Source organism: Podarcis tiliguerta, assembly GCF_965153285.1.
Source record: "Podarcis tiliguerta genome assembly, chromosome: 10".
Taxonomy (NCBI): domain Eukaryota; kingdom Metazoa; phylum Chordata; class Lepidosauria; order Squamata; family Lacertidae; genus Podarcis; species Podarcis tiliguerta.
In genome coordinates, this window is record NC_139543.1 from 21,774,503 (window position 1) to 21,789,811 (window position 15,309).

Here is a 15,309-nt window from a genome sequence, read left to right on the forward strand (position 1 = left end):
CAGCAGCATAGTTTTATGCCATGCTGTGGCCTGTTCCTGGCTGCCTCTGGGCCCTGATCTCTGTTGGATCTGTTTCCATACCTTGGTCCTGGACTCTTGCTGCCCATGCCCTGGACCATGACAACTAGTTGCTGTAGTCCATGCCCTGTTGGGTGAGTAGAAAGCACTGCTGTATGCACACAATGGAGCAAGCAGTGACAATTTTTGGTGGCATCTCCATTTGCCACGTTGAACACTTCTCCAAAGGGATATCTGACCTTCCCAAACAGCTTTGGGGGGGTCAGTCGGAAGAAGGGAGTTGGAAGAGCCACAGCAGGGGTATGATAGCCCATATGGATCCTGGATATGGAGAATTGTTTTGGAGCAGATCTGCACTCATGGTTTATAACATTAAGGAAGCGTTAAGGAATGATTTTCAGAACGTAGATGGAGAAATTGTTTTGCTTGTAATATTAATAATGTGTTATTGGGAAGTGCTAGAGGAGGATGTTAAATCTGTGATGATTCAGTGGTCTAAAGACTTCAGTTATAATATTCAGATGGCACCTTGGGAAAAGCTTTGGAGACATGACTTAAAATTTATGGCTTGCTATGCTTTCAAAGAAAAATATATGTAGACTGATGGTACATTATACCAAGCAAGCTGGCAGAAATGTATAAAACCAGCTCGAATCTTTGCTGGAGATGTAAAGAATCAGAGGGAACAATGTTTCACATGTGGTGGAAATGTAAACAGATTAAAAACGTTTGGGAAATTATTGATAAGGAACTTTAAAAAATGTTCAAATTAACTTTCATTAAAAAGCCGGAAGCCTTCTTGTTAGGTATTATTGCTGCAGATATACCGAAAGAATTAAGAAAGATATTTATATATGCAACTACTGCGGCGAGAATGTTAATAGCTAAATGGTGGAAGGGAGATAAAATACCAGCTAAATTGGAATGGCAGGCGAAGTTATTTGAATACAGTGGTACCTCGGGTTACAGATGCTTCAGGTTACAGACGCTTCAGGTTAGACTCCGCTAACCCAGAAATAGTACCTCGGGTTAAGAACTTTGCTTTAGGATGAGAACAGAAATCATGCAACGGTGGCATGGCGGCAGCGGGAGGCTCCATTAGCTAAAGCGGTGCTTCAGGTTAAGAACAGTTTCAGGTTAAGAATGGACCTCCAGAATGAATTAAGTTCTTAACCTGAGGTACCACCGTATGTAGAATTGGCAAAGATGACAGGGAAAATTAGGAACCTGCTATGGATCTGCTTGAACCATTTGCCAATAGAACTGTTTATTTGGTTAATGTTTTGTGTGCTTTAATATTTTTTTGGGGGGGGAGAGACCCTTCTAAATGTTTGTAATAAACATGTCTGCTTAAGAGTGCACTTTAATGAATCAGCTTTTTTTTTTTTTAGGAAAAACTTGCAATGCAAACATGTTGCAATATTTATTCCTGAACATAAGAATGTGACAAAAATGTGACCAAAAATCCCAAAAGTCCTCACTCCCCAAACACTGTGCTCGTGGGGGATGAATCCCTGCAAACTGAACAAAAATCCAAATCATTTTTAATAGTCAGATGACACTGTGACTCAGCTGCTAACAGCTGGCATTTATCCCGGTCTTTGGGACTTTCTGACCAGAACTAGGGAAAAGCAAACTGAGTATTAAGACAGGACTTCTACAGTCAACATTTCACTTCGGAACTTTAATATGCATGGTGACGGCCATCTTGCCTTATGAGGAGTCAGTAGATTAATCTGTGCTTCAGATTAACGTAGAAATCTAGTAAGAAACAAATGTATGGAAACAACCAATTAACAATGCTTTGCAGTGTCAACATCTGGAAGGCTGCAGGTTTGCCATCCTTGGAATGGGCTGACAATAGACTAGATAGGCCTTTGAATCAGGAGGGCTTTCCTCTATGGCAATCTAGAAGTCAATGGTTTGGGGAAGCAGAGTCCAAGTATATATGAATGAAAGTATCCCTGGATACTTGCATTGTAAATGTCTATTGAAGAAAGGATTTCCTATTCCCTTCCTAGATGTTATAGACCATCACAAAATAATTCAAATGGATTGACAGAAACAGTTCAGAATTGCCTAAAGCCGAAGTAACAAATCTAGTTGAATTGGTACTGAACTCATCAAGAATTGGTGTGAAACATCATTCAGACTGTGTTCAGGGCAGTGTGAGGGAGATATGAGAGGTTTATGCTACAAGTCTAACCATGTCTACTCAGAAGTAACTCCAACTGAATTCAGAGCTGCTTACTTCCAGTATGCTTAGGATTGTGCCCTTGCTCTGTGTTACAACCAAGGATATTTATGACCCCTCCAAAAGAACAAGAATTACTTCAAGAGCATTGGTTGAGATTATCTGCTCTTTTACAACAGGATTGGGGAACCTTTGGCCTGCTAGATGCTGCTGAACAAGCATGACCAATGGCCTGGGATGATGGGAGTTGTAGTCTGGTGGCCCAAAGGTTTTCCACAGTTGACATATAATAAGAATATGAATGCTATTGGCACGTGACTATTGAACAAGCATTTTTGTTGCTGAAGCAAAAGACTTTTATAGATATAAAACAAATGGATATTTATATATTAGGTATAACAGTGTAGCAAATCAATGAGTGGGCCAGATGTAGCTGCTCTGCTCTAAATATATTCCCGTGCTGAAATGCAGTGTCCAAACACTCCTTGGAATAGCTGTTGTTTCAAAGATAACATATTTTTGGTCTGTCTGAAGATTTATAGGTAGAAAGAGAACCAGATGTGTAGAACAGGCAGAGTATCAAATATCACGTTGGAATAGCACACTGATTTCAGCATGCTTTTGAAACCTCATGTGGACAAGTGCTTGATGCAATCAACTTTCCCTCTCTTCTAGAAGAAAAAGAAGTTTGGCTTGGTGTTAAAACACTGCCAGACTGGAAGTGTGTGAAGTGTGTGCCTTTAAAAAAAAAAAAAGGCAGGTAGTTTTTTCTGCTGCTTTCTTTACAGACTTGGACCACAACTCCCGTTTGTGAGGATGTGGACTTTCCTGATCTTGAAATTCCTGCTCCCACTGGCATGGACAGCAAGGATGGGTTAAAGATACTTTGCTGCTTGAGGCAAAGGATATTATGACACCCTCCCACTCCAAGTATAGAATCCAATTGGAATGGTAGCTGAACATTACATCAGCACTGGGGATGGGACAGTGTCCCCCCCACCACTACACTTAGGGGCAGAAGGCTTGCTTAGCGGGTGCAGGGCAGGTAGGCTTGGGAGATTTGGAAGGACTAATGGGAGGCTGCTGCCCTCCACATCCCCTGCAGCATCTTCTGCAAGAGGCAGTTGCCTTGCTCTGCGTAATGTTAGGGCCAGTCCTAATGGAGAGGTATTGGGGCAAATTCAGCCATTGGTGCTGATTTTATAATGAAATGATTTTAGAATGTTGTATCATTTTATTGTCGTTAGCTGCTCTGAGCCTGGCTTTGGCTGGGGAGGGCGGGATATAAATAAAATTTATTATTATTATTATATTATCATACAATCCTCCTCCTCAGTATAGATTCCAGGGGGGTGGCAGAAAAGATTTTTTTATTTGTCCTGTCACTAGCAAGATGGTGACATATAAACTAGCAGTCTTTGCAGTGAGTGCAGCTAAGACTTGATCACAAATACTGAAAAATGAGCTAATATACTGTAGAGCTGCTCAACTCTTTAGGCAGCAATCCTGCTCCCACGGACCTGGGAGTAAGCTCTATTGAACTCAGGGGGACCTACTTCTGAGTAGACATGCACGGCCTGGTGCTCTTAATGTGCATTTGATATATAAGCAAACTATATTCTTGTTTGGGCGTCCTTGATACGTTGCAACGCAATTTCTTGCTGTGCAATGAAGAAATATTGATTGATATCCACAGAATGTCCCTTTTTCAAGGGAGCAGAGTATGGAGATGGCCTCAGCGGAGATAAATGTTGATATAATCAATTAGCCCTGTGACACTGCTGGATTAGTCATTCTTTGTTGATATTTTAGTTCAACCCTGCCCGAGAAATTAGCATGACGTTGGAAAGGGGAAGTGGCACTCCGGGTGATAGAGCTTAACTTCCCTTGTCCACTTAAATCTGAGCAATGTACAATGTGTCTAAAGCAGAGAAAGTACCTTTTTCCAGTCGGATGCAGGAGACATTATTATGCAGGTAAGTTTAATTAGAATATTATATTTAATTGTTAACCAGTTTTCTAGGGAGGTATGTTCAACTTGTATATTTGTGAATAAACCCAGATACCATGAAACGATCTCTTTTTCAAAGAAAGCCAGACTTGGGCAAGGGCTGCTTCTGTAACTTCTTATCACTTGAGGAACACGTAACATTGTGAACATGACCACTTCTCTTCATCTGCTATTACATACTCCAAATCCAAACCTTGTTAAATATTTTTTAAACCCATCATTGTCTGTTGACAATGTGGAACGCCCTCCCGCCAGATGTCAATGAAATAAACAACTATCGGATTTTTAGAAGACATCTGAAGTCAGCCCTGTATGGGGAAGTTTTTGATGTTAAATGTTTCACTGTGGTTTTATAATTTGTTGGAAGCTGACCAGAGTGGCTGGGGCAACCCAGTCAGATGGGTGGCATATAAATCACTCATGGTCAGATCACACCTGGAATACTCTGTTGAATTCTGGGCACCACAATTTAAGAAGGATGTTGACAAGCTGGAACGCATGAAGAGGAAGGCAACCAAGATGATCAAAGGTCTGGAAACCAAGCCTTACAAAGAGTGCTTGAAAGAGCTGGCTATGTTTAGCCTGGAAAAGCGGAGACTGAGAGGAGATATGATAGCCATCTTCAAATATCTTTAGGGCTGTCTCATGGAAGAGGGAACAAGCTTGTTTTCTCCTGTTCTGGAGGGTAGGACTCAAACCAATGGCTTCTACTTACAAGAAAGGAGATTCTGGATAAACCTACAGAAAAACTTCCTGACGTTAAGAGCTGTTCGATGGTGGAACAGTCTCCCCTGGGAGGTTGTGGACTCTCCTTTCTTGGATGTTTATAAGCAGAGGTTGGATGGCCATGCCATGGATGATTCAGCTGAAATTCCTGCATTGCAGGGGGTTGGACTAGATGACCGCCAGGACCCCTTCCAACTCTACGATTCTATGACTTGTAAAAGCATTTTCAAGAGTTGAATGCAACAGCATTAGAGCTCGGGTATTTAAGTGACTTAAGATGTTTGTAGATTGCTGAGAGACTAGGAAGATATAGTGACTCAGTGCCAGAGCAAATGGTGGAAAAACCACACAAAATATTTTGGTGACTGACAGTTGGCCAGTTTAGGTTTCGAGACAGAGCTACTGGCTTAATTGAGGAAGTAATATTTCTGTCCAAGGCTCAGAAATTTCTCACTGATCTTAAAGTCAGTCCTTTGACTTTGGTGTCAGGGTATCCTAGTATTAAACGAGGTTATGTTTTTAAGTTTCCCACTGCTGTGTTATCCGTGAAAGCACACATCCATACATCTAAGTCACAAATTGATGGTTGCAGTCATAAATTGAACCTGTTTGAAGCAGCCCTATAATAATCTCATAGATGCTCAGTTTAGGTGAGCTGCTTAAGACGTAAAGTGCTATTTTGCTTGACTAAGAACATTAGAGGTTTAATATAGCATTTGGATGTGCATAATGTCGTTTGAATGATTCACTGCTAGGAGCTTTGTTATCAGCAATGATTGATCTGTTATTTTAACAATGCAGCATGAGAATGTTGAAATCTGCTTCATTCAATTTCGCATCTCGACATACTTCCTGGTTTTTAAATGTCACTTGGATATTTTTAGTTGTAAAAAGTTGCGAGCTCTATCTTTTTACCATACTGTTGCATGCCACCCCAATCTTAAAGCAGTGCGAAATTCCGTGGGTTCTAGGCCCTTTGCAAAGGCGCCTTTGGAAATGGGGCACAGCGGAGACTGTGGTGTCTTTATGATATAGGGTTTATTTACACATATATACAACCTGAGTCTACATTAGAGGGGTTTGCAGCACTACACTACAAGGGGGTCCTATTTCTTGTATGGCTGCCACTTTGGATTCAAACTGCCATCCCACATTGCTCGTTCTCCAGCTTGCAAACCGCTAGTAAAATGCCACTAGTTTTCCTCTTATATCAGGCAAAACCACAATCCTGAAAACTCTACTACTTTAAAATTATATATATATATATATATATGCAGGTTTTGGTGTCCTCGGGTGTCTTCCCGTGTAAAAGTTGGGGTGTCTAGGCGACGTTTCGACGAGGTCTCACTCGTCATCTTCAGGCTGGAGATGACGAGTGAGACCTCGTCGAAACGTCGCCTAGACACCCCAACTTTTACACGGGAAGACACCCGAGGACACCAAAACCTGCATTCCTGTACCCGTGAAAATCTACGAAAGCATATATATATATATATATATATATATATATATATATTACTTTTCAGATTTATGCATTTCACTGATTTTACAACCATTTTGACTTTTCAGAACTTTACTTCGTTCCCCTACTTTCTGTGGTTCCTTAATTTTTTTATAGTATATTTTCTGCATATCCAATTTAACTTAATTTGTTCATTTATACATCTTCTTTAAATATATACTCTTATTAAACTGAAGGTTATTACAATAATGCTGCCAATGTTTTTATCCGTTTGCAGCTAATCTCTAAATATTTAATAAACAATTTCCATTCTTTTATAAAAAGTTTATCTTGATTTCTTATTCTTCCAGTAAGTTTTGCCATTTCTGCATATTCTATAAGTTTCTGTATCCATTCTTCCTTTGCTGGGAATTCTTCTTCTTTCCATTTTTGGGCAAGTAACATACTTGCCACTGTAGTAGCACACATGAATTAGTTTCTATACATTTTAGGTAGTTCTGTCCCTATAATTCCCAAAGGGAAAAGCTTCTGGGGTTTTTTTTTACGAACGTTACTTTAAACATCCTTTTCATTTCATTATATATCATTTCCCAGTAAGCCTTAACCTTACTACAATACCACTAAAAATAACCTTCTTTTTACATTTCCAACACTTGTTTGATTTAGATTCATACATCTTTTTTCCAGTTTACTCAGTGTTAGATACCATTGCTATATCATTTTCATACACAGTGGTACCTCGGGTTAAGAACTTATTTCGTTCTGGAGGTCCGTTGTTAACCTGAAACTGTTCTTAACCTGAGGCACCACTTTAGCTAATGGAGCCTCCCACTGCCGCTGTGCTGTCGCCAGATGATTTCTGTTCTCAATCTGAAGCACAGTCCTTAACCCGAGGTACTATTTCTGGGTTAGCGGAGTCTGTAACCTGAAGCGTCTGTAACCCGAGGTACCACTGTAATTTTCTCTTAAACCACAACATGGTGTAAATTTTATATCCATATTCCACAATCATTCCCATGCTTCCATGCCTATATTATAACCAATATCTATTGCCCAATGTATCATTGAAGATTTTACTTGCCCATCCTTTCCCCCCATTCCAATAATATTTTATACATTTTAGACAGCACTTTTACATTACATTCCAACAGGTCTCTCTCCAGTTGTGATATTTGTTCTCCAAACCCTTGTATCCTATCTTTCTTAAATATGGAAAACTCTATTACTGGCCTTTGTTCTTCTGTGTAACTCAGACCACAGGGAGGGGCTTCACCCATTTTCCGGCTGGCACAGTCTTAGCTTTGCTGATGTCATTTTCAATAGATCATCACCCCTTCCCTTTGTGCTCTTTTAAGAGTCCATCTCTCCAGGCGATGACGTCATCAGGAAGCCAGCCTAACTTACATTTAAACATGGCTTATATATTTAATATAGCTTAATTTATGCCATATTCAGTGTATGACACCTAGGAATTAGAAGTGGAGTCCAGGAATTAGACAATTGACCCAGATGGATGTCCAAGGTTCCACATCCTGGGGATGCAATGCAGTACCAACCAGATCACCTCTGCAGACATGGCTTCCGATGCATTGATGGGGGGAAGAGAGCAGGGCTGACATGACCACAGCATGCAGCTGTGCTCTCCCTCTCATGTGATAGCAATGACTGTGCCTTGAAACCGAATCCTATTGAAATCTGCAGGACATCTGAACAAACATGGATATGACTGGGCTTTTCATGTATTTTCTCCATTTCATTCCATGCTAATTACTGAAGATGAAAGAGATCTTTGTTTGCACTCAGCTGGAGGAAAATTGGTTTCTTAAGGGGGGAAATGGGCTGTGAGTGAGCTCTTTCCCTGGCCAAAATGTTAATGTGTTGGCATCCAGTGAAGTATGGCTTGTATAGACTTGCGTTTGTTTCCAGTTTTTTCCTATGTTTAATCCAAACTAAGCCTGTTGGAGTGAGTGAGAAAACAGAACATCTACTCGTTTGTATTTATGTTGTGAACGGGTTTTACCAAGCCTATATACTTGGGGTAGCCAATTCTGTGTTCTCCAGATGTTGCTGGACTACAAGTCCCATCAACCCCAGCTGGCATAGCCAGTGGTCAGGGATGATGGGAGATGTAGTCCAACAATATCTGGAAGACACCACATTGCCAACCCCTTCTATACAGTATATGAACCATTATACAGTACTGCATCCATACACAACATTGACGTACATACCCTCCAACATTTCTCCGGTGAAAAGAGGGGTGTCTTATTCAATGATGATGTTGCTGATGATGTTGGGTGGCTTCCAACATATATAAAAACATAATAAAACACAACAAATAATTTAAAAACTTCTCTATACAGGGCTGCCTATAAAGGTTGCGTAGTTAGTTATCTCCTTGGCTTAGGGATCACATAACTCCATACCCTCCAATATTTCTCTGATGAAAATCAGGGCGTCCTAAGGAAAAGTGGGACATTCTGGGATCAAATCAGAAACCGGGATGGCTTCTGTAAATCTGGGACTGTCCCTGTTAAATAGAGACACTTGGAGATTCTGGATGTATGACATTCAGAGAAGGCATTCTTCCAAACCTCCTCCAAATTTCTACTTGTATTTTGGGGCTCTGAATTACCTGGGCTTGTTCTGAAAGTGGAACAATGCAACAGGAATGCAGGTGGAGTGGAAAGCAACTAGAGGGCCTCTTACGCATTGCCCAAAAAAGAGTAAGCATAACTCTCTCCACAGAAGACACAGATTTGCATGAAACGTGCTTATGCTAATTTATATGAATGACTGCAACTTGAGAAATAGTTAGGATAATTTACATGGAAAGACAATCTCACCAGAGTAGGAGAAGGCCAAGTGAACTGTCTTGAGTCTGTTGTCCAGAGATCAATTTTAACAGGCAACTTCAAGGTGTCTGCTTCCTGTCTCTGTCTTCAAACCAGACCTAGGCTGGTGGCATAGCTAGCTGCTTGGGGGCCTGGGGCAGCACAAATGCCCTGCACCTGGGGCAGGCAAGCTGCATGGAACCTCCACGAAGTCCACAAGTCCCATGTTACTGTTTTGGGCAGCACGGAGCTTGCAGTTCCCCCAGCCACTGCGCCACTCCCCAGGAGAGATATGTGGTTCGGGCGTGCTGCAGGTCAGACCCCACAGTCACCCCCCGCAGTGATAACACCCAGGGCAGCCTGCACCTACTGCACCCCTGTCCTACACCACCAACCTAGACCAGACATCCCTTTGAACAGAGGACCATCTTCTGTAAATCTGGTCACATGTAGCCAGAGTGGAGAGGAGGAATGGAACAGGGAAAATAATCTTGTCCCCAATAGAGTCAAACTTCCCATGGTTTCTGTTATGTACTGAAGTTCTCACCCTGAGCCAGCAGGGGGATACTGTAGATAGTTTTCACTCAGGTCCACATATGCAAATAAGGAATTGAAAGTGACATTCAGTGATTGGATAGTTACAGAAAGTTGTTGCTGTTGCATTGTAGTGGAGCTCTATATAAGCAGGCTGGCTTAACCCTCCAGTTCAGTTCTGTTCTGGGTCTGTGAATAAACAAGAGCTGTTTGAAGAATCGCTGTGTCGTCTGATATGTTCACCCACAACTTAACAGTTTCCTTGCCCAATAAAGAAATTAGTTTGCTGCTGGGGAGAGACAGTGCTGGTTTCAAACTGTCTCTGAAAAATTTGGTGTCTGTTGTGATATGTGTCACTGGTGTCAGGTATATGGGGTTGTTGGTGTTGACTGGTGTAAAATATCAGCTAGCAGTTCCAAGAGTAGCTTCACACTTTTTTTTTTTAATGTACAGTGGTACCTCGGTTTACGAACAGTCCTGTTTATGAACTATTTGGTTTATGAACTCTGCAAAACTGGAAGTAGTACTCTTGATTGCAAACTTTACCTTGATCTACAAACGGAAGCTGAACAGTGGAAGGGCACCAACGGCAGGAGGCCTCATTAGGGAAAGCACGCCTCAGTTTAAGAATTGATTTGGGTTAAGAACAGACTTCAGGAACGGATTAAGTTCATAAACTGAGGTACCATTGTACAGGTAAAATATTTTAGCTGTATTTCAAATTATGTAAAGAATAAGTGCAGCAAACCATGGATCATTCTGGTCCTGTATGGCTTGAAGCTGAGCTTGGCTACTGCTCCCTGCCACATATAAGAGAGTCAATGTGGTGTAGTGGTTAAGAGTGGTAGTCCCGTAATCTGGGGAACTGGGTTCACGTCTCCGCTCCTCCACATGCAGCTGCTGGGTGACCTTGGGCTAGCCACACTTCTCTGAAGTCTCTCAGTCCCACTCACCTCACAGAGTGTTTTTTGTAGGGGAGGAAGGGAAAGGAGAATGTTAGCCACTTTGAGACTCCTGAAGAGGAGTGAAAGGCGGGATATCAAATCCAAACTCTTCTCCAAACATCTAACTGCAACAAACTGCATTTAGATTGTACATTGAAATAAGTCATTGCGGAAAGGAGGCCAAAATTTCCAAATTTCTGCCAAATTTCCAGCTGGGCACTGTGGCTCTGCCTGCCATCTGCAAGTCAAAGCAGAAGGGTGTAGAGACACTAGCACATGACAGCTGATGGTTAGTCATCAGAGTAGACGCACTGAAATCAATGGATTTAAATTACGTGATTCCAGGGATCTGCTCTGAGTATGACTTAGTTGGTTATCACCCAACGTTTCTCTCCATCGCTTGTGAAACGAGGCACACAGATAGGCCAGTCTGCCAGAACTGTCCATTTCTAATTGGAAGGGGCATTGGCTGAGAGCCAGTAAAACCTAGGCATTTTCCTCTGCAAAATGGGAACAAAAAGTGCTACTTGAGCTGGTAAAAGCAACCCATTGCATATATGTGTTTCCAGCTTCTAGCTACTGGCTTACTAGTTGTTTGTGTGTGTGTATGTAAGTGTAAGATGCTGCAGTGCTAGTTAAAACAGATAAATCACAGCACATTTAAAGGATGATTCCAAGCCATTCAAGTTAAATCCCTGCCAAATTCTTTTTTTAAAATAAATAAATCTGTATCTGTTTTATTTAGGCTCGTATGCTTGTCCCTCCCACCGCAGTCTAGCTTGTCAGAGTTGAAGTTCTAGTTTTCATTCAGAAGAACAAACAGGACCTATCTCTTTGCATCAATAGGCATGCTTTGCATAAGCTGCATGGGAGATTTCCATTTTTAATGGCTTTAATTAGCATTTATGAAAAACCCTGGTTTACTATGATATAAAGTGACAGATTTAATTTGTTAAGTGGGTAGTAATAAAGTGTGAGTTGATTTGTTTCACTATAGTTTAAAAGGCTTGCTCAACAGGGCTTCCGTGTTAATTCATTAAGCATGCTTTGGACCTTATGGAGTCTTCTCTCTCTCTCTCTCTCTCTTTTTTTGTAGATTTAATTAACACAAATCTAACTCTCGGGAGATTTAGTGTCCTCTACAAATGTATGTGACAGAGACAGTCATTTAAAATCCATCTATGTCTTTATGTTCATTTACTCTAAAAGGGGATTATAAATGAAACAAAATGATTGTAATTGCCACAGTAAAGAATGAAGCCCTTAAGTGTAATGCCACTACAATTGCAAGAAGTCAAGGAAGCAAGAATATGTGTCGGAGCAGATTTTTTAAGTAAAAAAAACTGTGGCAAATTCCATAGAAAGGGAGCGTAAGAGGTCCTGGTTCTTGGCAGAATGCCTTATATTGATTTCTTTTTATATATATAAAAAAGTAATTGAGGCTACAATTCTATACCACTTTCCTGGGAGTAAGCACCATTGAGCTCAATGGGACTTACTTCTGAATAAATGCATGAAGGATTGTAAATCGATTTAAATCACTTTTAACTGGTTGTAGGATCATGTATCCTACAACCAGTTAAAAGTGATTTAAAGATCGCCGAAGAATTGATGCTTTTGAATTATGGTGCTGGGGGTGACTCTTCAGAGTCCCATGGACTGCAAGAAGATCAAACCTATCCATTCTGAAGGGAATCAGCCCTGAGTGCTCACTGGAAGGACAGATCCTGAAGCTGAGGCTCCAATACTTTGGCCGCCTCATGAGAAGAGAAGACTCCCTGGAAAAGACCCTGATGTTGGGAAAGATGGAGGGCACAAGGAGAAGGGGACGACAGAGGACGAGATGGTTGGACAGTGTTCTTGAAGCTACCAGCATGAGTTTGACCAAACTGCGGGAGGCAGTGGAAGACAGGAGTGCCTGGCGTGCTCTGGTCCATGGGGTCACGAAGAGTCGGACACGACTAAACAACTAAACAACAACAACAACAAAAGGATCATGTATCCTGGCTTGGCCTGTATAATGAGGGCCAGGGAGCCACATGCAACTCGCTTGAGTGGTGTGTTGTGTACTGTTTGGGACTGACCACTTCTGTTTGTTTGTTTGTAGTACTAGCCACGCAGCAAAAACTGGAGGTTTACTTAGCCACCATATGTTGTTGAAGTTCTGTATTGTGGTGGTGTCATCACAATTTATACTGACCTAGGCAATATAAGACAACAAAAATTGAGTGCAGGGGTGGGGAGCTCTGGCCCAGAAGCCGAAGAAATTTTCCTTCACATGCTGCGGTTCACAGGTTTTATAGCTTGAATTGGGGTCCAGAAAACTGCTGAAAACCAATGCAAGCTTGTTCAGCAAGGACCACCATAATGTGTTCAGAATGGCTGATTCCTGTTAGGAATCTCACTGGGGAATTCTGGGCCACCTGAAATTTCTGGTCCACCTGCAGGCACAGTCCTGTGAACTGCTGTAACATTGCAGTAACCTAAATGGGAGTTTACTAGAGCATAGATTTATCTTGTGAAGCACCCTGAGATCTTTTGATGAAGGGTGGTATATAAATCAAATAAATAATAAAGCAGATTGTTAATGCCAGGGCCACCAGCCTATGCTGGTGAAATGTAGCACAGAGATCACTATTTGCTGCTAACTGCAGTAGCTTAAGCTGTGAATCTAATCCTTCAGAGGAATTGCAACCCCTTCCAGAACTGGTAGATACGCACATCATCTCTGTCTTGTTGGGATTAAGTCTCATCTATCCTTTACCACAGCCAGGGACCTGTCCAGTCCAGCACACCCACTGCCACACTTGATGGAGAGAAATAGTGTGCCATCTCTGTGTTGAAGATAACATACTCCAAAACTCCAGCTCCCTCCCTCAGTGGTTTCCTATTAAGAAGTGTGGGAGATAGGATCAAGCCCTGTGGAAATCCATAATACAAGCTCCACATGGCTAAACATACACCCCCCCCCCCCGCCCAGCACCACTTTCTGCGTCTGACAGACCAGGTAGGAGCAAAACCATCACAATGTGCTGCCACCAGCCCTTACCTCAGACAGCCATCCTTGAAGGACACCGTGATTGATGGCATCAAAAGTTCATGGAAGGTCCAAAAAAATCAATGGGGTTACAGTCCCACCCCTCTCTCTCCACAAGGATGTGTGTAGCATCCATCTGCTCCAGAGTCTTGCTCAAGAAAGGAACATTTGCCATAGGCCTATAGCTGTTTACATTTTCTAAGTCCTGGGAAGCCATCTTTAGAAATGGCCTCGTCTTTTCCTCCTTGAGATGGTGGGAACCACTTGCTCTTATAATGAGGCATTTGTAAGCTCCTGCCCCATAACGTCTCCCTGCCCCTCTGCCACCAAGAGGGGCACATGCAGTCACACAAACCCAATCCAAGAACTTGCCACGTCCTTCAGCTACATCAACTGAAACTCCTCCATCAACACTGGATCAACAATATTGACCCCCTTATTATTTTTTTGGTTCACTTTTTGTCTATTTGATGCTTGGCTTATCTGCTGACTTTGCCTCTTCTCCCTGCCCCGCCCCCCTTCACCACTATGCAATTTCTGGATGGGCCTCTATAAGAAATTTTTGTTTTTAGAAACATAGGAAGCTGAGTAGAATCATCTAGTCCATTTGTGTGGGCAAATTGTGACCTGAGGGCTGCAGGTGGCTCTTAGAGGCCTACAATATGGCCTACACAGGCATCTAAGCTGTCCCTTGCCACCAGTTCCCCTTTTTCAATTTTCTCCACGTGTAAACCAGTGTAGATGTGATGAGGAGCAAGGCATGTGAGGAAAGTCATCCCTGGATGCCTACTTCCTATGTCAGCATTGCTCCTTTCAGTTCTTAAGATTCTCAGACTGTACTCTAAGGCTTCAGGAAGTGCTGTGAGCTCTTAAGAAACATTCATGGTTTACTATATGAGCTTTCATAGGCAATAGTCCACATTATTGTCTTGTATTTCACATATTTATCTTTAACCACTAGATGTCTCTCCTATGTTATTAGAGAATTATGCCATTAGAGAATTAAGTTTGCCTTTTTGCTCCCTCCCCACAATTGTCTCCCCCTCCCAAACCATTTTAAATGTATCCCCCAGTTAAGGAAATGGCAAAAGCAGGATAGGAGGAGTTTCAACATCCTTGTCTAATGTTCAACTGAAGGAACTGTATTTCACGTAGTTTGATTCCTGCGGCTACTTACAAGGAAGTAATTCCACTGCGATCAATGGGAGCTCCTTCCAATGGGTCTTATCTATGTTTGATTGCATTTGTCTTCTAACACTTGCTCTTCAGCTTGTTTGACCTGTTGCTTCATTGCCCTTAGCTCCTCTGAGTAAATAGATGCTGAAATGAGTCTGAGTCTGGGCCAAGGACACTTGGGAGTGATATTGCTGGCTCACCCGACATTCCAGGCAGTGACCAGAACTCTAGCAGGAATGCCAGACATACCCATAGGAAATTTCTCTAGCACCTCCAGGGATCCATTGGTTGAATCAGCTGTCAATAGGGGATAATCAAAACTGGTCCTCCACCCCTACAGATGTTACAGGTAGAAGTTACAGGTCAAACCTGC

At 42.0% G+C, this 15,309-nt stretch overlaps 1 protein-coding gene across 1 annotated transcript in view; it reads left to right on the plus strand.

The window, feature by feature from the left end:
• The first annotated feature begins 4,028 nt into the window (after window positions 1-4,028).
• The window catches only part of TFEC (transcription factor EC), a 123,577-nt gene continuing 112,296 nt past the window's right edge, over window positions 4,029-15,309 (plus strand). The window contains exon 1 of the mRNA XM_083399991.1: window positions 4,029-4,188. Coding sequence (XP_083256117.1) covers window positions 4,183-4,188 — 6 coding nt within the window. The 5' untranslated portion in view covers window positions 4,029-4,182. The remainder of the gene's footprint in view (window positions 4,189-15,309) is intronic.